Source organism: Phycodurus eques, chromosome 16 (genome assembly GCF_024500275.1).
Source record: "Phycodurus eques isolate BA_2022a chromosome 16, UOR_Pequ_1.1, whole genome shotgun sequence".
Lineage (NCBI taxonomy): Eukaryota > Metazoa > Chordata > Actinopteri > Syngnathiformes > Syngnathidae > Phycodurus > Phycodurus eques.
In genome coordinates, this window is record NC_084540.1 from 9,883,064 (window position 1) to 9,905,472 (window position 22,409).

The 22,409-nt window shown below is 40.8% G+C and overlaps 2 protein-coding genes across 2 annotated transcripts; both read right to left on the reverse strand.

Moving 5' to 3' along the window:
• Positions 1–344: 344 nt before the first annotated feature.
• Positions 345–9,090, reverse strand: ddx47 (DEAD (Asp-Glu-Ala-Asp) box polypeptide 47). Its single transcript, XM_061700361.1, has 12 exons — positions 8,930–9,090; positions 8,629–8,722; positions 7,595–7,783; positions 7,443–7,514; positions 6,468–6,586; positions 6,204–6,275; positions 6,010–6,126; positions 5,203–5,349; positions 4,377–4,514; positions 4,210–4,280; positions 3,495–3,624; positions 345–701 (listed from the first exon to the last, which is right to left on the reverse strand). The coding sequence occupies exons 1-12, from the start codon at positions 9,062–9,064 to the stop codon at positions 525–527; spliced, it is 1,461 nt and encodes a 486-aa protein (XP_061556345.1). The 5' UTR covers positions 9,065–9,090; the 3' UTR covers positions 345–524.
• An 876-nt stretch (positions 9,091–9,966) lies between these two features.
• On the reverse strand, positions 9,967–19,926 carry LOC133415424 (WW domain-binding protein 11). Its single transcript, XM_061701474.1, is given in 13 exon segments — positions 9,967–11,111; positions 15,217–15,399; positions 15,682–15,954; positions 16,050–16,172; positions 17,333–17,501; positions 17,503–17,540; positions 17,653–17,813; positions 17,992–18,125; positions 18,338–18,534; positions 18,650–18,743; positions 18,835–18,866; positions 18,958–19,049; positions 19,758–19,926. Coding segments are annotated over 12 exon segments (2,121 nt in total). The 5' UTR covers positions 19,022–19,049; positions 19,758–19,926; the 3' UTR covers positions 9,967–10,458.
• Positions 19,927–22,409: the final 2,483 nt, after the last annotated feature.

Genomic DNA, 22,409 nt, shown 5'->3' on the forward strand with positions numbered 1-22,409 from the left:
AACAGTACATTGTAGCTTTACGAGAGCTCCATTCCTATGGTGGCGACATAACCCAAATATGTAGTCAGAATGCACATAGCCTATCATTAACTTAACCGAACGCAATAGTGGAGTAATAATTGCAATATTTTTATTAAAAACATCTATGCCATAAATCTAAAACATCAAATGAAAAAAGTCCAGCGGTAACTGAGGGTACCTTTATGTGCCGTGTGACGACGTATTCTTATGCCACATACTATTGGTAACCTCGAAATTCCTAAACCGAGGACGCCCTTTACTGCACTATTCAGAGTAACAGCTCCCCCTGGGGTCAGGAAAGAAAGAAAACATTTGATCAACGCTTCAAGTGGAAGAATTTTACTCCAATTGGAAAAATGCAATGACAAAAGGGATGTTTCTGTGTAATTAAAAAGTCATGTACTTCCAAGATAAAGGCAGGAAAACTGGGTGTCATCATAATCCAGTTTTGGCTTCAAAAACAAGATATTTAATGTTGCGGTTATGTACAGTCTATAGTTAAGTCAGAGGCCTCTGCGGCCACCTCTCCAGGCAGCTGCGCCCCTCTTCTTCCCGCCTCCTTGTCTTGCTCCTGGGCCTCCTTTCACCTTCTTCCTCACGCCACTTGCTTGCTCGGTGTCATCCTCGTCGCCAGCACGGTCTCTGTGTCTTCTCCTTTTTTCACCTTGTTCCTTCATTTCCTGAAGGAATACAATCCAAATGTCGTACTCTAAATTCCGTGAATCGACACAGTCATAGGAATTTATTTAACATAGTGTTTGTTCTTGCAGATGTAATTTGCAGTGTTAACTGCAGTGCATCACACCGAGGCGTTTCTAATACAGTGGTACTTAGACTGACAAGTGCCTGAACTTACAAATTTTTCGAGTTATGAGCGGTCGCTTGCCTAGTTTTTGTTGCGAGTGAGCTTCAGATATGCCCCGTTGCACTTTCTGCTGTTTACTGAATGGAACAAACACAAAATGAGGGGGGGGGGTGTATTCTTCGGAAAAGGCAATTGTTGTAAATTCATTATTATTGCTCCGTTCTGTGCATGCATTGCTCGGATGTTACTGAACGTCGTTTATTTTATATCAGGCACTCTGCTGGCCAACTAAGGGGTCCTTAGGAAGACGTATGCCTGTTGTTTTCTTTCATCATCGAAGCCTGTCTGTATTTGTGATGACGATATCAGACAGAAAAATCCCAGGTTGTACAATGCAGACAAGATGAATCACTCTCTGTTATTGCTTGTTTGGGCATGCATTTTTCGCTGCGTGCATATGTCAGGCATCTTCTTGGGCAGCAAAGGGGTCCTCAGAAAAAGGTTTTAATTGTTTGCGGCAATTATTACTATTGCTGTTTTTGTTTACACTGTAATTATTGTATGATTATTTTCAGCTACAGAAATGCAAAATAATATGTTTAGTGAGCTTTTTACCAAAGACAAGGGGCCACGCTCCGCCCACTGTGAGGTAAAATGTGTCATTACCGTGCAGTCATGTCTACTACATCATTGTCAGTGTGCCACCAAGTGGGCCAGCATGGGAAATGAATCGGGCATTCACTAAATGCAAACAAACAAACAAATAAATAAATAAAGCACTGAAAACTACAGCAAGATATTAAAGGAGCTGATAGGCTTATTCAGCATTGTGTCATCTCCTCTCGTACTAGTGGCTTGGGTGAGAAGGACTTTTTTTTGACAAAAAATAGTTACATAAATAATACTTTATAAAACTGGTTTATTTCTTTAAATTCTCACTTTTTTACATTTGTATTTTACAATACACTACTATTTTCTTTATTAAAAATATGGTGGTTTTTGGGGGGCTACATCAAATTACAAATTAGGTGTTGTGTCACGGTCTGCAACAGATAACAGGATGAGCCAAACTTTTCTTCAATTAAACCACAACAAAAATTTAGATAATTGTTTTTGGAAATAAAGAAAAGAGGATTGCTGTTAGTAAATTCCTGAAGTCACTCTCTTTAGAAACCAAAGACGAAGTCCGAAACCTTGGTGTACTGATAGATTCCGACCTGACTTTCAACAGTCATATCAAATATTCTATCATTCTATTAAATAAATTACTAAAACTGCCTTCTACGCTCTGAAGAACAACAGAGTGAAGGCTTGCATGTGCCAAGCAGACCAGGAGAAGGTCCTCCATGCTTCTATCACAAGTAGACTTGACTATTGTAATGGTCTTCTGACTGGACTCCCCCAAAAGAGCATTAAACAGCTGCAGCTCATTCAGAATGCTGCAGCTCCGGTTCTGACCAGAACAAAGAAGTCAGAGCATATTACTCCAATTCAATACACTGGCTCCCAGTAAGCTTTAGAATAGATTTTAAAGTTCTGCTACTGATCTATAAATCGCTAAATGGTTTAGGTCCTGAATACATGAAAGAAATGCCAATGGACTATAAACCCAGTAGGGCTCTGAGATCTACAGACTCAGGTCAAATAGTGGAGTCCAAAGCAAACATGTTTAAGCAGCATTTAGCTGTTATGCTGCACACAAATGGAATAAAGTTGCCAACAGAAGTGATGTCAGCCCCAAGTGTGACTATTTTTAAGTCCAGGTTAATAACTCTTCTTTTTTTCCTCATGCTTTTTAGAGCATTTCCACTTTTAATTGATATTTCGTGCACTGTACACTATTTTATTTCTACTTTTATTTTTGTCTTTGTTTTAAATGTTTATAAGTGTTTTTTTGTTTTTGCTTTTAATCATGTAAAGCACACTGCATTACCTTGTGTATGAAAAGCACTATATAAATAAATGTGCTTTGCTTCACACTGTTAAGGTATTTCAATGGAAAAATGATTTGATATGAGAAAATTGAGATGAAAGCTTGGTCACACAATGAATAAAACTCGCAAGTATAGGTACCACAATATTTGGATACGTGACAGTCAGACCTATTAATCACACCTCTCAGGATGATGCAGTAGAGTTCTGCACTACTGCAAACAACCACAATATAGGTGCATCTCACAAATTTAAATATTGTCGCAGAGTTGATTGTAGTTCAGCATTGCGATTTCAAAAGTAAAACTTATAAATTATACAGATTCATTCAACACCAGAAAATACTTTTAAGAAGGCTAATTCCAACCTCATTTCCATAAAATATTTTTTTTGACTGTTTCTTATGTAATGTTCGAATTTCTTGGAGATGGTGAAAAGTGGGTTTTTGGAAGCGGTAAGCTAGAATCATCAAAATAATAAAAAATTAAATCATAAAATAGTTACTCTGTGTAGTGACTATATATTTTTAAATTGAACTACAAAAATGCATGAAGTTTTCTAATTTTAATTCATTGAGATGCACCTGTAATAAACACTGTTAAATGAATAACACTGAAACTGAAATTAAAACTGAGCCTTTTTTTTTTAATCTTCTAATCACAATTTTCAATATTTAAAAAAATGAAACGCATGCTTTATGCACACATTTTAAGATTATGCAACAATGCTGACTCACCAGCCTGGCAAACCGCTGGGCCTCGCTGACCCTCTCCACCAACATCATCACCTCCTCCTCTTGGGTGGGGAAGGCAGGAAGTTTCTTTCCAATCAGGCTTTCAATTCTCTGGAAAAGCTCCACATCATACCTGAGCGGAGAAAAAAAAGGTCAGTCAACTGGACACAAATACCTTTTTATAAGCACATAACTGGTTGAAACGTCAATGAATTACAACATTCAATCTCGATTCATGGAGTCCTTTGAAACGATTCAGCATCTGGCCACTGGAGGGCACCAAAATCTATAGATGGACAGTGAACAATAGCCAGAAACGAAGACGGAGATATTCTTGTATTATTGTTTAAATTAAAAATATATAATAATAATAATAATAATAATAAACGTTATGTTAGGTTTGTCACCATTTCCAGAGGGTAAAATATATTAAGTTGACATGCACTTTTACAGTCTTTATACAGAACTGTCATGTTTTTATTTACTACTTTATTTCTTCTGTACAGCAAATGCACAAATACGTTATTGTGCTGTTTTATTGAAAACAAAATAATAAATAAATACAAATATAAGTGAGGTGGCATACCACATATTGTATGTTGACATGGAGATTGAAGTTCTTAACAAGACCCAGCCCCATTAGAGACCCATTGGTAAATTGGAAAATAAAAATTATGGATGAAGAGGGCTGCTGGTGAGACAAACAGTAAGTTCTTACTGAGTGACAAATGTAATAGACTTCCCCGACCGTCCCGCTCTGGCTGTCCGCCCGACTCTGTGGATGTAGTCCTGTGTGGGTTGACAGATGCAAGAATCAGCTGAAATCTACATGAATTAATGAACAGCTGAACTAAGGTGGCGAGGAGACTGACAGCACCGCGTTACCTTGGAGTGTGTGGGGATATCATAGTTAATGACACAATCAACGTGTGGAATGTCAAGTCCTCTGGATGCCACGTCAGTAGCCAGCAGCACTGACCGAGACTTGGCCTTGAACTTGTTTAGCGCGCCGAGACGTTTATTCTGAACAATGAAAAGAGGGTGAAGTATTGAAAACACTGTACAAGAACATATACCGACATGAAACTAATAATAGAAAACAATCAGAGGGGAGTACAGTGTTTGCATAAGTCTATTCACAACCTAATTTAAGTATCTGCTTGGATTGGATAAAAGGCTGAATGGATTGTTTAGTTACCAAATAAAAACAGTGGAAATCACAAAGAACACACTACTTACAAAACATTAGGGCTATTGGGTGAAATTTTAGGATAAACCTAAAATGCACTACAACCTTTACAGGTGAGTTTAATTTGACCTTCTCTGATTTTATGAAAGCACAAATCCAACTGTTCAGTGTCTTGCTACTTTTTGCACAAACTACTGTTCTCTAACAAGGTGCTGAACGGCAACATAAACAAGTGTTTGATCCATGAATCGACCGACACATTTCCTGGTTCAATTAAAATTGTTATTTTAACAGTCCTATTTCTTGGTATTTCTTAACTAATACACAAACAACCACCATAAGCAAAGAAAATTGATAGATTTTGTTCCCAAATTCATTTTAAGGTCGTAAAGTGGTAAAACCCCCAACTAACTAAGCAAATTACATTTTATTCCCACAAATTATTGTAATTACAAATGCATGTAGACTGAGGTTGCGGAAAGCAAATTTGTTAGGATAAAAAAAGTCAGCGTGATGAGCTACCTGACTCATCTGACCATGAAGAGGGATGGCAGTGATGCCGAGGTTCCTCAACAGGAGCGCCACCCGCTGTGCATTGTTGCAGGTGCTGCAGAAAATGATGAAGGAGTTGCCAGCCAGCTCATTCAAGATGGACACCAGATAACAGTCCTGCCACACATGGAAACAAAGCACAAACATAATGCGTGTCACCACAACAGTAAACAAGTCATCTTTAAGTGTTCTTAAACACCTAACCTATAATTCCATTACAACAAGCTGGCAATTTTTTGACTTGAGTTCGTTGCCACATTTCTGTGGGGCCAATTATGTATTACTCGTGCACTCCCTGTAGTTGTCTCGCCATGCTGCACTATTTGCATATACTGGCCACTCATGCAAGAGTAGCATCTGCTCCATTTGCACACTGATTGAGGAGTATCTGCAACATTTGCACAACCAACATTGTCCCAGATGATCGCACTACTCGTCACTTTAAACCGCATACACTCCTTGAAGTCTCAGCGCCCTTTGCACAATGGTCATTGCACCGGACTATTGCAATATTAGTCATTCGAACTGCTCTAAGTGCTAGAGGACTCTGCATCTTTTTGCACAATTTTTTTTTTTGTCAGTGTCTTTATGTCTCCAAAGTGTTCTGTAAATTGACTGTCTGTTGTACTAGAGCGGCTCCAACTACCGGACACAAATTCCTTGTTGTTTTGGACATAATTGGCAAATAAAGATGATGATTGATTCTGATTTATATTCCCCCTTAGATGTTTGGTGAGGAGTGACAGAAAACCAGCATGTGTAAAGAAAATATGCTACCTTGTACTTCGATGGTATAAAGATGTAATACTGTTGCAGTTTTTCTACTGTCGAGTATTTGGTAGAAACAGCACACTTGACCGGGTCTTTCAGAGCGGCTCTCTGTAGTTTCTGGACCTGTAGGCAATCAAAAGGATGGTCAATGTAGGGTACTGCGTAACACTTGCGACCAATGATGACAAAGTTGTAATTACCTTTTTGGTCATCGTTGCAGAGAAAAGGAAGGTGCGCCTGTCCCTGGGAATCACTTTCAAGATTTTATCCACCTGATGAAAATAAACATACTCATGTCAGAATTAGAATTAGTTTATTGCCATTGTCAGTGAAAGGTATATTGACAAGTAGGACATTTTCTGGGCCTCTACATAAAACATGAATTGAAACTCGAATACCAGCTGTATTCGCATTACTATATAACAGCAACAAATTCAACTTATGGGAGAAGTTTAATGACTCACCTCAGTCTCAAAGTCCATGTTGAGGATTCGGTCTGCTTCGTCCATGACAAGAAACTTTAGCGCTCGCAAGGAGAAGCCCTTTGTGTTCTCCATGTGGTCTATCAGTCGACCGGGTGTGGCTGTGAAAATATTTGTGTGTTAGCCATGATACATAATCAATACTTCTACAACACCGGTGTTAAACTGAAGGCCAGATCCAGTCCCATTTTTTTGTGGCCCACAAAAGCAAATAAAGTGTGAGGTAGAAACACTTTATTTTGCAAGTTTCTTGATTGATGGATTTATTAGTTTCATTTTGATTAAAAACATTTTTAATTCTCTTCACTTTGAAATATTCCAAGCATTTTTTTTTTAAAATACAAAATCACCTTAACATAAACTTAATAGTTGTATACTTAAAGATATTCCATGACTTCTGATATTATTTATACAATTTTAAATCAACGAAATACAGGGACCACGGTATTACATAGTAATATGACAACATCATTTTTACAGTCATAATGGCAGATAGGAATTAATAAGAACTTAGCGATTCTATGTCCATTCTCAAGACTGCTTATTGATCCGATGCAGTTTCTCTGTTTTTTTTTTGTTTTTTTTTACTCTGCTGTCAGCAGCCAGGTCGGCATTGCAAATGAGAATATGTTCTCAATTACCTTACCTGGATAAATAAAGGTTAAGTAAATAAAATAAATACATTTATTGATTCTCTCATCAATTCTCATTGGGTGAGAGAATAAAATAATACAAATTGGCTTGTTTGCTTTAACTTTTTAATAGCTTCAAATTTGGACAGGAGATACAGAATATCCAGTAACCACTCATAATCTGTAATGTATAGGAAAAAACAACTGGGAACCGGTTCTTGATTCCCATCCCTAAAACGGCCCACTCAGAAAAAGCGTGATACGATGTAGCCTTCGATGACCGATAGTTTTGACATCCCTGTTCCAAAAGAACGTATTGTCTTACCAATGACAATGTGTGGTTTCTTGGCCAACACCAAAGACTGAGACATCATGTCAATTCCTCCAACTATGACAGCTGCAACAGAAATGGTGTTTTAAGCCAAGAATCATATTCCATGTTCTTGTGTCCCACCCCTCTTTTGAAAGGAAACGTACCACACTTGACGCCAATGCTTGAACCGAGGGCCTCAAACTGCTCTGAGATCTGAAAGGCCAACTCTCTGGTGGGAGTGAGGACGAGGGTATGAAGCCTCTGGGGTGAGGCCAACAGTGACTGGAGGATGGGCAGAGCAAAAGCACCAGTCTTTCCTGAACCGGTCTCAGCCAAGCCAATGACATCCTTTCCTTCACAGCAAGATGATGATGATAAATATAAAATAAAATATCAATACAATACCACAAGTCTTTTACTCATTGGTGCCTTAATTCAGCTCACTATGAAACAAAAATACAAAATCAGCGACTAAATTGTGTTGACAACTATCCCTCGATAAAGAAGAAGATTCATCTATTAGTTAGGAATGTTGTGATGTATGAACCCTTATGAGAACAATAACTCAAAGGATCTGGGCAACATCTACTACAAAACATTGCACTGGGTGAAAAATAACAATCGATATATATAAGCCTACGGGATAATATGCACATGGGATAATTCCAGGTAAAACCAACAAAGAATTTTTCATTCACCGCTCGTAGTTTCTTCAAATATTGAGGAATGGTTGGAAATAGAAGGAAATGACCAGAACACAAAACATTTTTTTTGTTCTAAATCTTACAATCTTTAAGCTCATGACAGAGACCTCTAGACCTTAACGTCTATCTTTGAAACTACACCACCCTGGAAGCTGAGCTTGGTATCACTTCAAAACTCTTTCATAGTCATACAATCAATACAGTCAACCTGCGAGGGGAAGCGAAAATGTGTGGTTGATTTTTCATGACATGACCTCATTATATTGACACGCATACTGCTGCTTCACATGATAAAGATTTTAATTCACCACAGCAAACTGGCAATCTTCAGGCAAGGCAAGGCAAAACATTAAAATACGATAATACAATCCAAATACGCACATTAAAATAAAACTAGCATTTTCAAGAACGTAATCTGGTGCTAATTTAGAGTTAGGCAACAGAAAGAAATACCAGCTACATACAGTACGACTGCTTGGGATGTCTTGTCTAACCTTGCAGTGCCAATGGTATAGCTTCAATCTGAATCTTTGTTGGACTCTTCCATCCCAGCAGATCACAAGACTCGCAGAGTACGTCGGTGACACCCTATCAAAAGCAGGGAATGTTAATTAAACGTATAAACGGTTGGATTTACATTTGCTAGAAGCTGCCGTCCTCTGTTAGACACCCGCTTTGGAGTAGCAGGTCAAAATAGTGTTAAGATTTGGATTTACTTTTAGCTAACACGTCTATGTTGCCTGTCATCGAGGACACAAAATGTTCAGTCTCTTGATTGAATTGCGGTAAACCTACCAAGTCTTGGAAGGTCTTTACCGCCACCTGATTTTCGCCACTGTTGTTGTTGGTGTTATCATCGTCACTACTCGAACCTTCGTGTTTTTCTGCGTCTGTGTTTTGCTTCGAGCTTCCCTCACCGATGTCCGCCATGCTTTTTGCCCCAACCAACGTGTTCCTTCGTGCGCCACAGTGCGCAGATGCGGAAACACGTCTCAGCTGAAACAGCAAAGATTCATGGGAATTTGGGATTTTACGCAAAAACTCCACTTATAACTGTTTATATTTTATTACAAATTTAACTTTAATCATCATTCAAAATAGGTTCGCAACGACACGACTATTTTTGATCTAATAATGTATTGAATCTATTTTTATTTAAATTTCAACTGCCCAAAACGTATTACCCCAAGTCATTTCCCCCCCCCATTATAGTGTAGATTCCTAGGCCTACATATAATTAGTGTTAAAATTTTGAGATGAAATGTCACTTGATTCAGTTTCTGGTTTCCAAGCCATTTAATAAGTCATCAGTCTTTTGCTGCAGTTCCAACAAAGCAGGCCATCAACCTTTATGAAACTGAGAGCTACTTTTTGGGTACTGATTAATGCAAAGGGCTAAAAGTTTGAAATATTTTTGAAAAAACGTGTTCAAATTAACTATATTATCATTAATAATTAACAATATTCATCTAAGTCAAGACAATGATTTAACTAGGTAGGAAACAAATTAATATGCAACACTATTTAAAAAAATAATAGTCTTTGCAAGTGTTTCCTTTATCAAATGACCACTTCTACAACATAACTAGAAAATCACTGTGTACCAGTATTGGTTAACTATTTTTACATGCTGGCAGGCTACTTATATAGTCTTTCGGGGTTACCTGGTACCCGCACAATGTTGGTGACCTCTGCTGCTCATGTATACAAAAGTTTAATTTAGTAAACTCATATGGCAGCCTAAAACAAACTGCAGTGCTATTAATAATGTTGTGTGTTTTTGCTTATTACAGACACATGAGTTTTTTTAAGTGTTTATTTTGTTGCAGATCAAACAGTTTTGGGAAATCTTTGCTTGTCTGTGGAAAAAAACAAAAGAAATAAAAAGACATGCCCAAGATGTTGGGGCTTAATAATAATAATTAAAAAAAAAACAATACCGAAGTGACTTTTCATGTCATTCCACAGAGCTAAACTACAGACTAAATCAATGGGCAAAGAGAGACAAAACTTATACAATGGTTTCTGTTAAAAGAAAAGTGTTTTGAGGGAGAGGGGAATAGCAACCACTCAATTAGACCTAATTGTTTCAAATTACTCATACAATTGCATATTTTATGTTTGATAGATTAATTATGTTTTGCCACGGTAATAGCCCAAAATTAAATGAAATGAAACAGCGGATACCATTTCTTAGTATGTAGCAGTCTTGGGTTCCTAAAATGACAAAGAGATAGGATAGCCTTGAAGAACACTACCTCTATTACGCTGTACTTTGAAACAGACAAAAACGACATTGCTTCAGTTCAGGACCTTGGTACGTCTCAGAGGAGTCCCTCCATCTCTCTCATAAAGGCTTCATACACCTGGTCCTTGGTCTTCATGCTGGGTTGAGCCACAGCCCCAATGTGAGCTGGATGAGACATGCCCATAGAACCAATGGAAAAGTGATGTTTGTGACCATGGCCACTTCCCATACCGTCATCTCCCCTCCTTCCCCCGACAGCACCTTTGTCCAACGGACCAACCGCCGGCCCCGGCGCAGCACCACTCTTGTCCCTTCGCACTCTAAGTGCAGTGGGCACAAACCGTGTGACCTCCGCTTTGGGATTGATAATTTGTGGTTTGGCAGAAATGGTGGCCCCAGAGCCAGCACCGGCTCCCAGGCTGCCTGCACCAGCGACAGAGGTGAGGTTGGCCCGTTTTTCAATGGTGGCTGCGTGGAGGTGGCTGACAGCAGAGGCTGCAGCAGTCCCTGGGGGAGGGGGCATTTGTATGACACCGGGGCGCATGGACATTGATGGAGGCGGCATGCTGCTTTGTGAGCCATCTTGTCCGGATCCAGGGCCTTTTTGCCGCTGAACGAGGCTGGGAGGAGCACTAAGCACGTTGGCGCTAAGAGGTGGAGGAAAGAGGGCAAGAGGTGGCGCCATGGGACGGGGGGGCCCTCCTGCTCTTGGGGGAGGAGGTGGGATACCTGGAAGGGAAAGCACGACATACGTATACTGATGAGCTTTTAAGCACATAACCTTGTAGCCACCCATTAGATTTTGTTTAATTAAGCAAACATCCCAAATTTTACATTTTTTTTTTTTTGATCGTGTGAACATTTGTTACCTAATTCAACTTTCAAATACAACTTGGTGCCAAAAGTACTTCTTTTTTTCCCTTTCGGCTTGTCCATTTAGGGGTCGCCACAGCGCGTCATCCTTTTCCCTGTAAGCGTATCTCCTGCATTCTCCTCTCGAACACCAACTGCCCTCACGACATCCATCAACCTTCTCTTTGGTCTTCCTCTAGCTCTCTTGCCTGTCAGCTCCATCCTCATCATCCTTCTACCAATATACTCACTCTCTCTCCTCTGGATGTGTCCAAACCATCAAAGTCTGCTCTCTCTAACTTTGTCTCCAAAACCTCGAACCTTGGCTGTCCCACTGAGGAGCTCATTTCTAATTTTATCCAACCTGGTCACTCTGAGAGCGAACCTCAACATCTTCATTTCCGCCACCTCCAGCTCTGCTTCCCGTTGTCCCTTCAGTGCCACTGTCTCTAATCCGTACATCATGGCTGACCTCACCACTGTTTTATAAACTTTGGCCTTCATCCTAGCAGAGACTCTTCTGTCACATAACACACCTAACACCTTCCTCCACCCGTTCCAGCCTGCTTGGACTTGTTTCTTCACTTCCTGACCACACTCACCATTGCTCAGGACTGTTGACCCCAAGTATTTAAAGTCCTCCACCCTTGCTCTCTCTTCTCCCTGTACCCTCACTCTCCCCCTACTACCCCTCTCATTCATGCACATATATTCTGTTTTGCTTCGGCTAATCTTCATCCCTCTGCTTTCCAGTGCATGCCTCCATCTTTCTAACTGTTCCTCCAGCTGCTCCCTGCTTTCACTGCAGATCACAATGTCATCTGCAAACATCATGGTCCACGGGGATTCCAGTCTAACCTCATCCGTCAGCCTATCCATCACCACTGCAAACAGGAAGGGGCTCAGGGCTGATCCTTGATGCAGTCCCACCTCCACCTTAAATTCGTCTGTCACACCTCACCACTGTTCTGCTGCCCTCGTACATGTCCTGTATTATTCTAACATACTTCTCTGCCACTCCAGACTTCCGCATGCAGTACCACAGTTCCTTTCTGGGTACTCTGTCATAGGCTTTCTCGAGAACTACAAAGACACAATGTAGCTCCTTCTGACTTTTTCCATCAACATCCTCGAGGCAAATAATGCATCTGTGGTACTCTTTCTAGGCATGAAACCAAACTGTTGCTCGCAAATACTCACTTCTGTCCTAAGTCTAGCCTCCATTACTCATTCCCATAACTTCATTGTGTGGCTCATCAACTTTATTCCTCTATAGTTCCCACAGCTCTGCACATCACCCCTGTTCTTAAAAATGGGAACCAGCACACTTTTCCTCCATTCTTCATGCATCTTCTCACCCTCTAGAATTCTATTGAACAAGCTGGTCAAAAACTCCACAGCCACCTCTCCTAGATGCTTCCATACCTCCACAGGAATGTCATCAGGATCAACTGGCTTTCCATTTTTCATCCCCTTTAATGGCTTTCTAACTTCCCCCTTACTAATCATTCCCACTTCCTGGTCCACCACACTCGCCTCTTCTACTCTTCCTTCTCTCTCATCAACTCCTCAAAGTATTTTTTCCATCTATCTAGCACACTACTGGCACCAGTCAACATATTGCCATCTCTATCCTTAATCACCCTAACCTGCTCCACATCAAGTTTCAGCCTCATCACTCGATCTGATACTCTTTTCACCTCCAAGAAATTCTTAGCCAACTCTTCTTTTAAAATAACCCCGACTCCATTTCTCTTCCCATCTACACCATGGTAAAATAATGTAAACCCTGCTCCTAAACTTCTAGCCTTACTGCCTTTCCACCTGGTCTCCTGGAGACACAATATATCAACCTTTATCCTAATCATGTCAACCAACTCCCGAGATTTTCCTGTCATAGTCCCAACATTCCATTTTAGGCTCTGTGCTTTCCTCTTCTCTTTCTGCCGAAGAACCCGCTCTCCACCTCTTCTTCGTCTTTGACCCACAGTAGCTGAATTTCCACGGGCACCCTGCAGCTTGACGGCGCCGGTGGCGGATGTTATTCCCCCGGGCCACGACCGATCCGGTACGGAATTCTTTGGATGAATGCTCATATTTGTTTGGCAAGGTTTTAAGCCGGATGCCCTTCCTGACCCAACCCTCTGCATTTATCCGGGCTTGGGACCGGCCTACAGTTTGCACTGCCTTGTGCCCCCCATAGGGCTGCATTTGGTGCCAAAAGTACAACATAGGCATATTCTGTCCTCATGATATTACTCCAACTCATGGTGCTAGTGCATACCTAAACACACAAACGTCCAACACAAACACTACTTACCATTGACAAGAATGAATCAGTGCATTGGAACTAGATGTAATTGTGCAATCCATACCGAAACACTTTAACATGCTTTAAATACTAGCGGTGGAGCGTTTTTTTAATACCATCCAAACGGTTCAGTTCAACTGTTTCGGTTTGGTCAGCATGCGTCCCGTTCGGTTTGTAGGCACACAACTCTTTTTTTCCTCATTCACTAATGTGGCAAACCAGTGTGACATAATGCAAGCCAAGACGGCTACGCGCAAGGGTGCATTATTAGGTGCGTTCGGAAATTCAATATGACGCCCAAAGTCTGAGAGTGCACATTCCAACAGCACTCTTGAGTTTCCAAACGGTGAAATGTGTACCCGTTCTCGGAGAATATCGCAACCTACAATGTCTTTCGACCACCCTGAGCCAGTTTTAAATTCTGGGTAACGTACTAACGATGCCCGTTTGTGGCGCTGTCAACGCCTCGTGATCTCACATAGAAAATTGCATTCCCCAACACCTTTAAGTTAATTCCAAAGATATTTGGTTTTAGCATTTCTTTGCCTCCAAGGCAGAATTGTAGGGTAGGAAAAATAAGTTTGGGCATATTTCCTAGAAAATTAATAGCGCTGAAACAAATCTCCAACGGTATATACATACATTGGTAAATCCTAATTTGGTATTGAGAGATATGCATCAGACCTACTGCAACCCGAGCATACGCGAAGCTAGCATCATGCAGCTAGCCAGTCCCCTTAAAACGTGGTAGGCATCTGAGTGGTAGATATACACGAATTGTTACAATTCCGACACAGTCTACCTAATTTGGATGTAAATACCTTCAAATTAAAGCTGAAAGTCTGCAGTTAAAGCACCTTGTTTGTTTCAATTTAAATCCATTGCGGTGGTGTATTGAGCCAAAAACATGAGCAGAGCGTCCATGTCCTATGAATGAAGAGATGAAGTAGATAATAACACACATAATAATCCACCCCCACCCCTACTGAATATGAATTATGAAACATATCAGTCTATGTGCGTCATATAAGACCTAATAACGTGAGGTATTATTTCGGAGAATAATGATTAAATCAGTGATTCCAACCTTTGTTGAGCCAAGGAACCCATTCTACAGTTAAAAAACATGGTAAACCACCAAACAAAAATATCATTAAAAGTATAAATACTGAAATAACAATCTTGCTTCAATTTAGTCACAAATATAGCGACTCAGTGTCAAATATGGGCTTGTTTAGTTGTACACAAAGTTGATATATTTGCATGAAGCCATGACTTATTCTGTTGTATGAATTGCAACAGGTGAATGCACAGGTTTACTGTACCTTTTGCCATCTAATGGCAGAGCATTTAATCGTTCTGCCTGTCACTTTAATGCTGCTGGCATAGATAGAACGACAAACATATATTTCTGATTGATAAACGAATTAAATAACAATATATACAGTAAATTAATAATGCTTCAGTTTTAACCTAACTATACAAGACATAACTGATTTTCCCAAGAGTCAATGTGTATCGAACCAAATCGAAAACCGTGAACACAAAACCAAGATATGAACCGAACCGTGAATTTTTGAAACCATTCCACCCCTATTAAATACACTCCACAAATGTATATAAATTCCACCAGTCCTCCTGACTTCATGCTGTCTGCACCCATTATCTTACCAGGTGGAGCTGGGGGCGGTAGCCGGGGAGGGGGTCCACGTGGTGGGGGGCCTGGAGGAAGACCTGGAGGGGGACCAGGTGGTGGACCAGGCGGGCGACCTGGTGGAGGTCCAGGGGGTAAAAGACGAGGTATTGGACCCCTCATGCCAGGAATACCCAGTGGCCTTAAGAACGGAGGAGCACCTGAAGACAAGATGCATACAATACAAATTATGATGGCTATTAAGCAAGGACAAGACTTCAAGCAACAGCTAAATGGATAAGAGTAGCGTAGATTCCAAGTTCTGGATCATGTTTGTGCTTAGGTGCAGCCATTGAAACAAGGTTAATGAGGCACATGCTCTAAATTTGACTCCCCTGACCAATAAGAGCAATGAGGTGACATTGAAAAGTGTTTGCTTTATTAACTGTAGCACATTCATGGCAGACAAAAAGATGTAACACTGTATAGGATCTTAATCTGACCTGGTGGAGGGCCAGGAGGTGGACCAGAGGGTGGACCAGGAGGCCTCATTGGTGGAGCTGGTGGAGGACCCATAGGTGGAGGCCCAGTCATTGGTGGACCCTGCAAAGGTGGGGGCTGTCCCACTGGCCCGCTTGGAGGGGGGACACGCTGACTGGGAATAACTTGGGACGGGTCCACTGGTGGCCCCTTCTCTTCAGCGTCAGAACTATCCGATTCATCTGTGCACTCTTCCTCGACTTCTTCTTCTTCGTCCTCTTCAGGAATAGACTGACCTGAACAGAGAAAATAATGCCACATAACATTATTTACATAAGCCAAGGTCAGTACATTTGAAGAAAGAATATCCCTGCAATTTCAATATACAAACCAGCCATCTTTAACATCATTGCCTGCAGAGGCGTAATGGCCTTGGTCTTCTTCCCAGACTTCTTTTTTTTCGTTCCTTCGTTGGAAGCATCTGAGGGCATGTCTGCAAAACGTACACTGCGACCTATTGTACAGTAGAGATTAGAAAACCAACATAATACATTGGTATCACAACACAAATTTACGGGGAATAATTGCCAATCACCCAGAAAATGAATGACAAAACATCCTGCAAGACTTAATTTGACAATTTGTTTCTGATAACCTGAGCAGAACTGAGCAATTTGTAGACAATGATTCTTGATAGAACCGTTAGAATACACGATCTGACTAGAGCAGTGATTTCCGACCTTTATGGAGCCAAGGAACATATTTTACAATTGAAAAATCTCACGGCACACCAACAAACAAAAATGTCACAAAAAGTGGATACATTAATTACTATATTTACTTTCTGCCATCTAATAGAAGACCATTCATTTATTCTATCTGTCAATATGCCTCACTGGCATAAATAGAGGAACAAAGGTACAACATTTATTGTAAATATAATTTTTTGAGCAATTAAGTACACAGGTATATACAGTAAATGAACAGGTCATTTAAATAGACACATTCCTCCATCTTGTGATCGGATCGGTGATTGTTTTTTTAAACTCGCTGATCAGCCCCAAAAATCCTGGTCATGTAAAACCTAATATATACATAAAATGGTACATTTTCGCCACTCACCAGAGAATCATGAGCTCCTCGCAGGCCCATATTGATATAAAATCCATAAAATACAAAATATTAGCGATTTCATGCTGATCTTTTCAGATGGGGAAGGGAGCATATTTGGAGATGCCCAAATAATTTTTGGTGACGACTGGTCGTAGTTTTGTGACATTAAGCAACGGTAAGCTTTTTTTTTTTTTTTTTTTTTTTTTACATTGAGGGTGGCCTGCTCTGACATGGGAATTACAAAAAAAATTAAAAAAAATACACCAGCGCATCCACACAGAGCAGGAAAATTATTTGAAAATCGAATAAAATACGGATAATATTAAATGTTTTGAGCATATGGATAGCAGTAAATCGATGGTGCACGTTATACATTAGTAGAAGGGTTTTCCAAATTTTTGGGGTTGATGTTGGGAGTGCGCATTATACTTGAAAGCCAGCCATTATGGTATGCTTCTACTAGAACTTTATAAATAGAATTCGCATTTAGATACAAGAATACAATGCAATGGCATACATCTAATAAAGTAGTTATAATAGGCTAAAATCTGAAACTCTTACCAGCTTGTCTTTCACCTCTCTCCTCATCTCTTTTATCCCGCCTGTCAGCTCCCTTTCTTGAGTCACCATCTTCATCCTCCTCATCGTCACTGTCCTCCTCAGATTCGCTGTCATCGTCGTCCAAATCGTCCCTGTCGCTACCACTGCCGCTGTCCTGATCTCTTCCCAAAGTCTGTTGAGCCCCTGTCTAAGCCAGGAATTGAGGGCTCTATTCAGGCAGAAAAAGCAATCTAATGAGTAAAATAAAATCCATGATCCCTAAAAAAAAAAAAATCAAAGCAAAGGCCATTAATGAAGAGGAGTTATAATTCATATATTACCAACGTCAGTGCCATAAGGCCGTCGTGAAGGAATACCATACATTGCCAAAACCTGTGGTGGTGGGGGCCCAGGTGGAGGCCCAGGGGGTTTCTTCCCAGGGGGTAAACGTGGCACAGGTGGCAATGTTGGTAATACCGGGCCAGACGATACAGGTGCTTTACTATGGGGACCATATAAAGGAATGGCGGCAATTTAACACACATGAACCAACAGCCTGTGTTCTTCATGCAGGGTTCAGACATTTAGCCACAAAAGAGACACATATATTGGATCTGAAAAAAAAAAAGAAACAAGGCAGGCAAGGATATCCAAATAAATTAATTAAAGTAACAGCCTACCCAAAAAAGGAGCCTTTCTTCAGTATTGAAGGAGGCTGAGCCCCTGGTAGAGGAATGTCCTGGATGTGTATATTGGAGGGTGCATGGGGCATATCTGGTAAAGGAATACTGTCAACCTCCACAGATTCTGCATTCTGGAAGGAAAAAAAGAAACATTATCTAGTTACTGTAATTAATAACATAACAGTCTTCAACTGACACATTTCAATTCACTCTTAGGAAGCTTTACAACTTGGAGCAAGATATGCTGCTCGCATATCTTTTAAGAAAAGATATGTCTGACCAAGCAGGTGTAAAGCATGATCTCATTCAAAGGCAAAACGATAGAAAAGAAAAACAGACAAACCTTGACTGAGTCAAAATAGAGTGCCAATTGGCCCCGTTTACTCTCGTATTCTAGTTCCAGTTTGCGCAGATCCTTGTAGGTTTCAGGATTCTCTCGCTCATACAGACGAACAATACGTTCAAATGTTTCCCGTAGCTTCTTCCGCTTGTCCCTCAGTACTTTCTCATTCAGCAGGGGCTGCTGGACTGGGTTGAACTCTATTGCAAAGATTAAATAATTCCTTTAGGTTTTAACGAATATTGCAGTTACAGCATCGTGAATGTGCATGTCAAATAAGAACCAAACTAGTCAGGTACAAATTCAGTCTCTCACCCATCTCATCCAATTTCTCCATGTCTCTGATTATCTGTCTGGGGTCCTTCATCTTAAGCACTGCTGCTCTCACCATCATTCTCTGTTTTTTATTCTGTAAAGAGAATTAATAATAGTATACAAATGTAAATGGAAATAGAATCGCTCAGCAAATGATTGAAAGAATCAAAACTACGTAATATTACCTTTTTTAACTCCCTTTTTCTGGCTTCTTTTCCTGTAAGTAAATAATGTGTGCATCATTATGCTATTCACATCTGACAATTTCTGTTTATTTCCACAAATAGATTCTGCTGGCAGGTACTCACTGGCCTGATCCGTGGGGTTCATGAATTTCCCACTCTTGGTGGAGGAAGTTGAACGTCGCCCCATTGTGATGGCGTGGGTGTGCTCCTTTCCCCTTAGGAGACATTCAAATCTGTCAATTTAGTGAAATAGCTAACTTCCATCCATCCAGCCATTTTCCGTACTGGTTATCCTCACTAGGGTCGAGGGCGTGCTGGAGCCTATCGCAGCTGACTATGGGCGAGAGGCGGGGTACACCTTGAACTGGTCGTCAGCCAATCGCAGGGCAAACATAGACAAACAACCTTCAATTAACCTACCATGCATGTTTTGGGGATGTGGGAGGAAACCGGAGTACCCAGAAGAAGGGGAAAAACACTCAACACATGCAACATGCAAACTCCACACAGTTGAGGCCGGATTTGAACCCGGGCGCCTAGCTAACTTCGATGTATATGATATGAAAACCTATACACTCAGACATAGTGTTTCCATTTTACATACGTTTCAAACAGCAGTGATTCGTGAATCCCAATGGAGGTACATAGACGTATAAATACAGTCTGTCTAGTGTCGTGATAGTTGTTGCATTGAAATTAGGCACATTAAAAAACCGTTGAAGAAACTTCCAGATCCATGAACGACATTTTAATCTATATGGCATAATGTGCTTAAATTATCAGAATCAGAGCATTATTTTAATTTATAAACACTAAAACGACGCTGGAATTAGCCGAAAAGCTAAAATTAGCCTGCACTTGTAGCTAGGGCCGCGTTAGCTTTAACAACAGCGAATGCAACCCCAAAAAATAATCAACATTACCTTTTAAAGAAGAAAACAAGTAGAAGCCGTAATACCCTCCGAACACAAGGTTGGATATGAAGGTTTAAACGCAATATTTGTCTTAAGACATACAACAGAAACTAAAAGCCGCCATGACTGAGTGTTACCCGACCACTTCCAGTTAGCCACTCGCCATGTTAGCAGCCGCGACCCGAGCACCGGCGGAAGTAAATTATCTGACGTCATCAAAAGAAGACAACTCCTCATAGAAAACAAAAAAAGATGCCACACATTCCCTTTCAGTTGCGTGCCTTCAATAATGCTAAGATAGTAGGGTCAAAATTCTCGGCACGTAATCCAAAAGACCAAGGATGCTGGCATATTTAGTGCATACGGTTGCACACAGCGCCGTACAATTACGACAAGGGAACTCGGAATAACCTTTCCCAGGTAAATATTTTATGGGGCTTATTTCAATGTTATGTATTGAATACCACACGCTTTTGTGTGAACAAAAAAAGTAAACCTCGACCTCGTGAAAATCGGTAGAGAAATGAACAAGTTACGATTTAATAGATAGCTGAGATAGGCTCCAGTAGCCCGCGACCCTAGTGAGGATAAGGAGTAAGAAAATGGATGGATGGAAATGGTATATGTCCGTGCTTTGGCTTTGAAGGGATGGGCGACCTTTCCAAGATGGCCGCTAGGTTGTCACGTCAGTTAACCGGACTGCAACAACGCTCACGCCTATGCAGTCTTCATAGCTATGAGAAAATAGCTTCCCTTTTCATGCTGTAAATTAACCTCTTTATTGTTTATGTCGTTTAATTTGAACTATTGTGATATATAGATTAGATTTGTTTATCTAGATAAACTAGTAGGCCTATATATGGTTGTTCATGTCAGAATGAAGTGTCTAACTCAAGTCCCAGAGACAGATCCGACTCAACTGCATCAGTTTATGTGGCCCCTCAAGCAAATACAGTGTCTACTTTGTTTCCTGCTAAACTGATGTTATTTTCATTTTGGAAGAAAATATAAGCATAAAATATTAACATAAATGGATCCTGAGTTGGCGGCACGGTAAGCGACTGGTTAGAGCGTCTGCCTCACAGTTCTGAGGACTGGGGTTCAATCCCCGGCCCCGCCTGTGTGGAGTTTGCATGTTCCCCCCATGCCTGCGTGGGTTTTCTCCGGGCACTCCGGTTTCCTCCCACATCCCCAAAACATGCATGGTAGGTTAATTGACAACTCTAAATTGCCCGGAGGTGTGAATGTGAGTACGAATGGTAGTTTGTTTGTATGTGCCCTGTGATTGGCTGGCAACCAGTTCAAGGTGTACCCCGCCTCCTGCCCGATGATAGCTGGGATAGGCTCCGGCACGCAGATTACACCATGGATTGGGCACGCAGTCAGGTTAAGCGGCTCAGAAAATGGATGGATGGATGGATGGATGGATCCTGAGTTGTATACTTAAATACATGTATTTGCATGCCACAATTTTCCATGATTTCTGATTTCAAATTCAATCTGTTGTTTACAATATATATGACTAACAATCAATTGCAGGGACAATTATATACAGTATGCAATAATATGATTGGTGACTATACATTTATATGGTTTTCATAGCGGAACTCAAAGGGAAACCATACATGTCTTAACATAAAGTCTGAATGTGTCAGTTGTTGCTCAAGTGATGTAGTAAGAGGTAGTAGAATGTGAAACTTGTACTCAGCAGGGGGAGACATTTGACTGTATTATGTTGTCTGGAAAAACGATATACTGTGCTGCCCTTTAATATTAAAGATTTGATTATTTTATTGCCATTAAACATTTGCATTACAAAAACATTACACTGACGTGTACAACCAGTCACACTAATAAACACAGCAAGCACACAGTATTGTGTGTGTGTTTGTGTGTGTGCGTCTGCATGCGTGTCTTTCCACATTGCACTCGCCAGGGGGCAGCGTGCCGTCGACAAACCCATTCATTGTGTATAAATGCTGCGAAGGGGCAACCACGGAATGCCATGGAGCATGGTGTAGCTTCAAGTTGAAAAATTTTCAACTTTTTTTTGTCCTGTTCGGCTGTTAGGTCAAGCAGAATGGAGGATCCCTTTAATGCCGGAACACTTTTACTGTCACAGAGAAGTTTTAAGCTGTCGCTGTGGTTTCTTAGTATTATAATTGATGTTTATTGACAATCGGAGTGAGAGGGAATGAGAAATGAAGACAAAAGACAGAGCACTACTTGTAAACATGATGAGAAAAGTAAATAATTACATATCTAGAACAATGAAACATTAGATATGATTGTTGTATGGGTCAGTAGTGTTACACCCTATGAGGGCAGGACGGGACAAGTTAGGACAGGACAAGGACAGGAGAAGAATCATGCAGGACAAGGGTCGTGAACCCGGATGTACAACTGAAGTGTGGTGTTAGTGAATTCATGTAAATTCTAAAAGTCTATAGGATGAGAGTGTGAGTGAGGGGATACCCAAGCAATTTGTATGTTCATGAGTTATTTGTCGCAATAAATGTGTGGGCCCACACCCAGCAAAAAAGTGAATTGACACCGTTTCGCAGACACAATGACTGACAGAAGTGTTCCGTAATTGCTGTGCCGTCACCGGGGTGGCTGAGGACCCCGCCCAATCAATCGAGAGGCGAGATCGGGCCCAGG

Bases quoted from the DNA above. Each gene is read 5' to 3' on its own strand.
- ddx47 (XM_061700361.1), bottom strand. From the start codon at position 9,064: ATGGCGGACATCGGTGAGGGAAGCTCGAAGCAAAACACAGACGCAGAA. The intron at 7,784-8,628 runs GTTAGACAAGAC...CTTGCTGTGAAG, and splicing joins TATACCATTGGCACTGCAAG to GAAAGGATGTCATTGGCTTG. The intron at 4,515-5,202 runs GTAGCTCATCAC...TTCATTGTTCAG, and splicing joins TTCATGGTCAGATGAGTCAG to AATAAACGTCTCGGCGCGCT.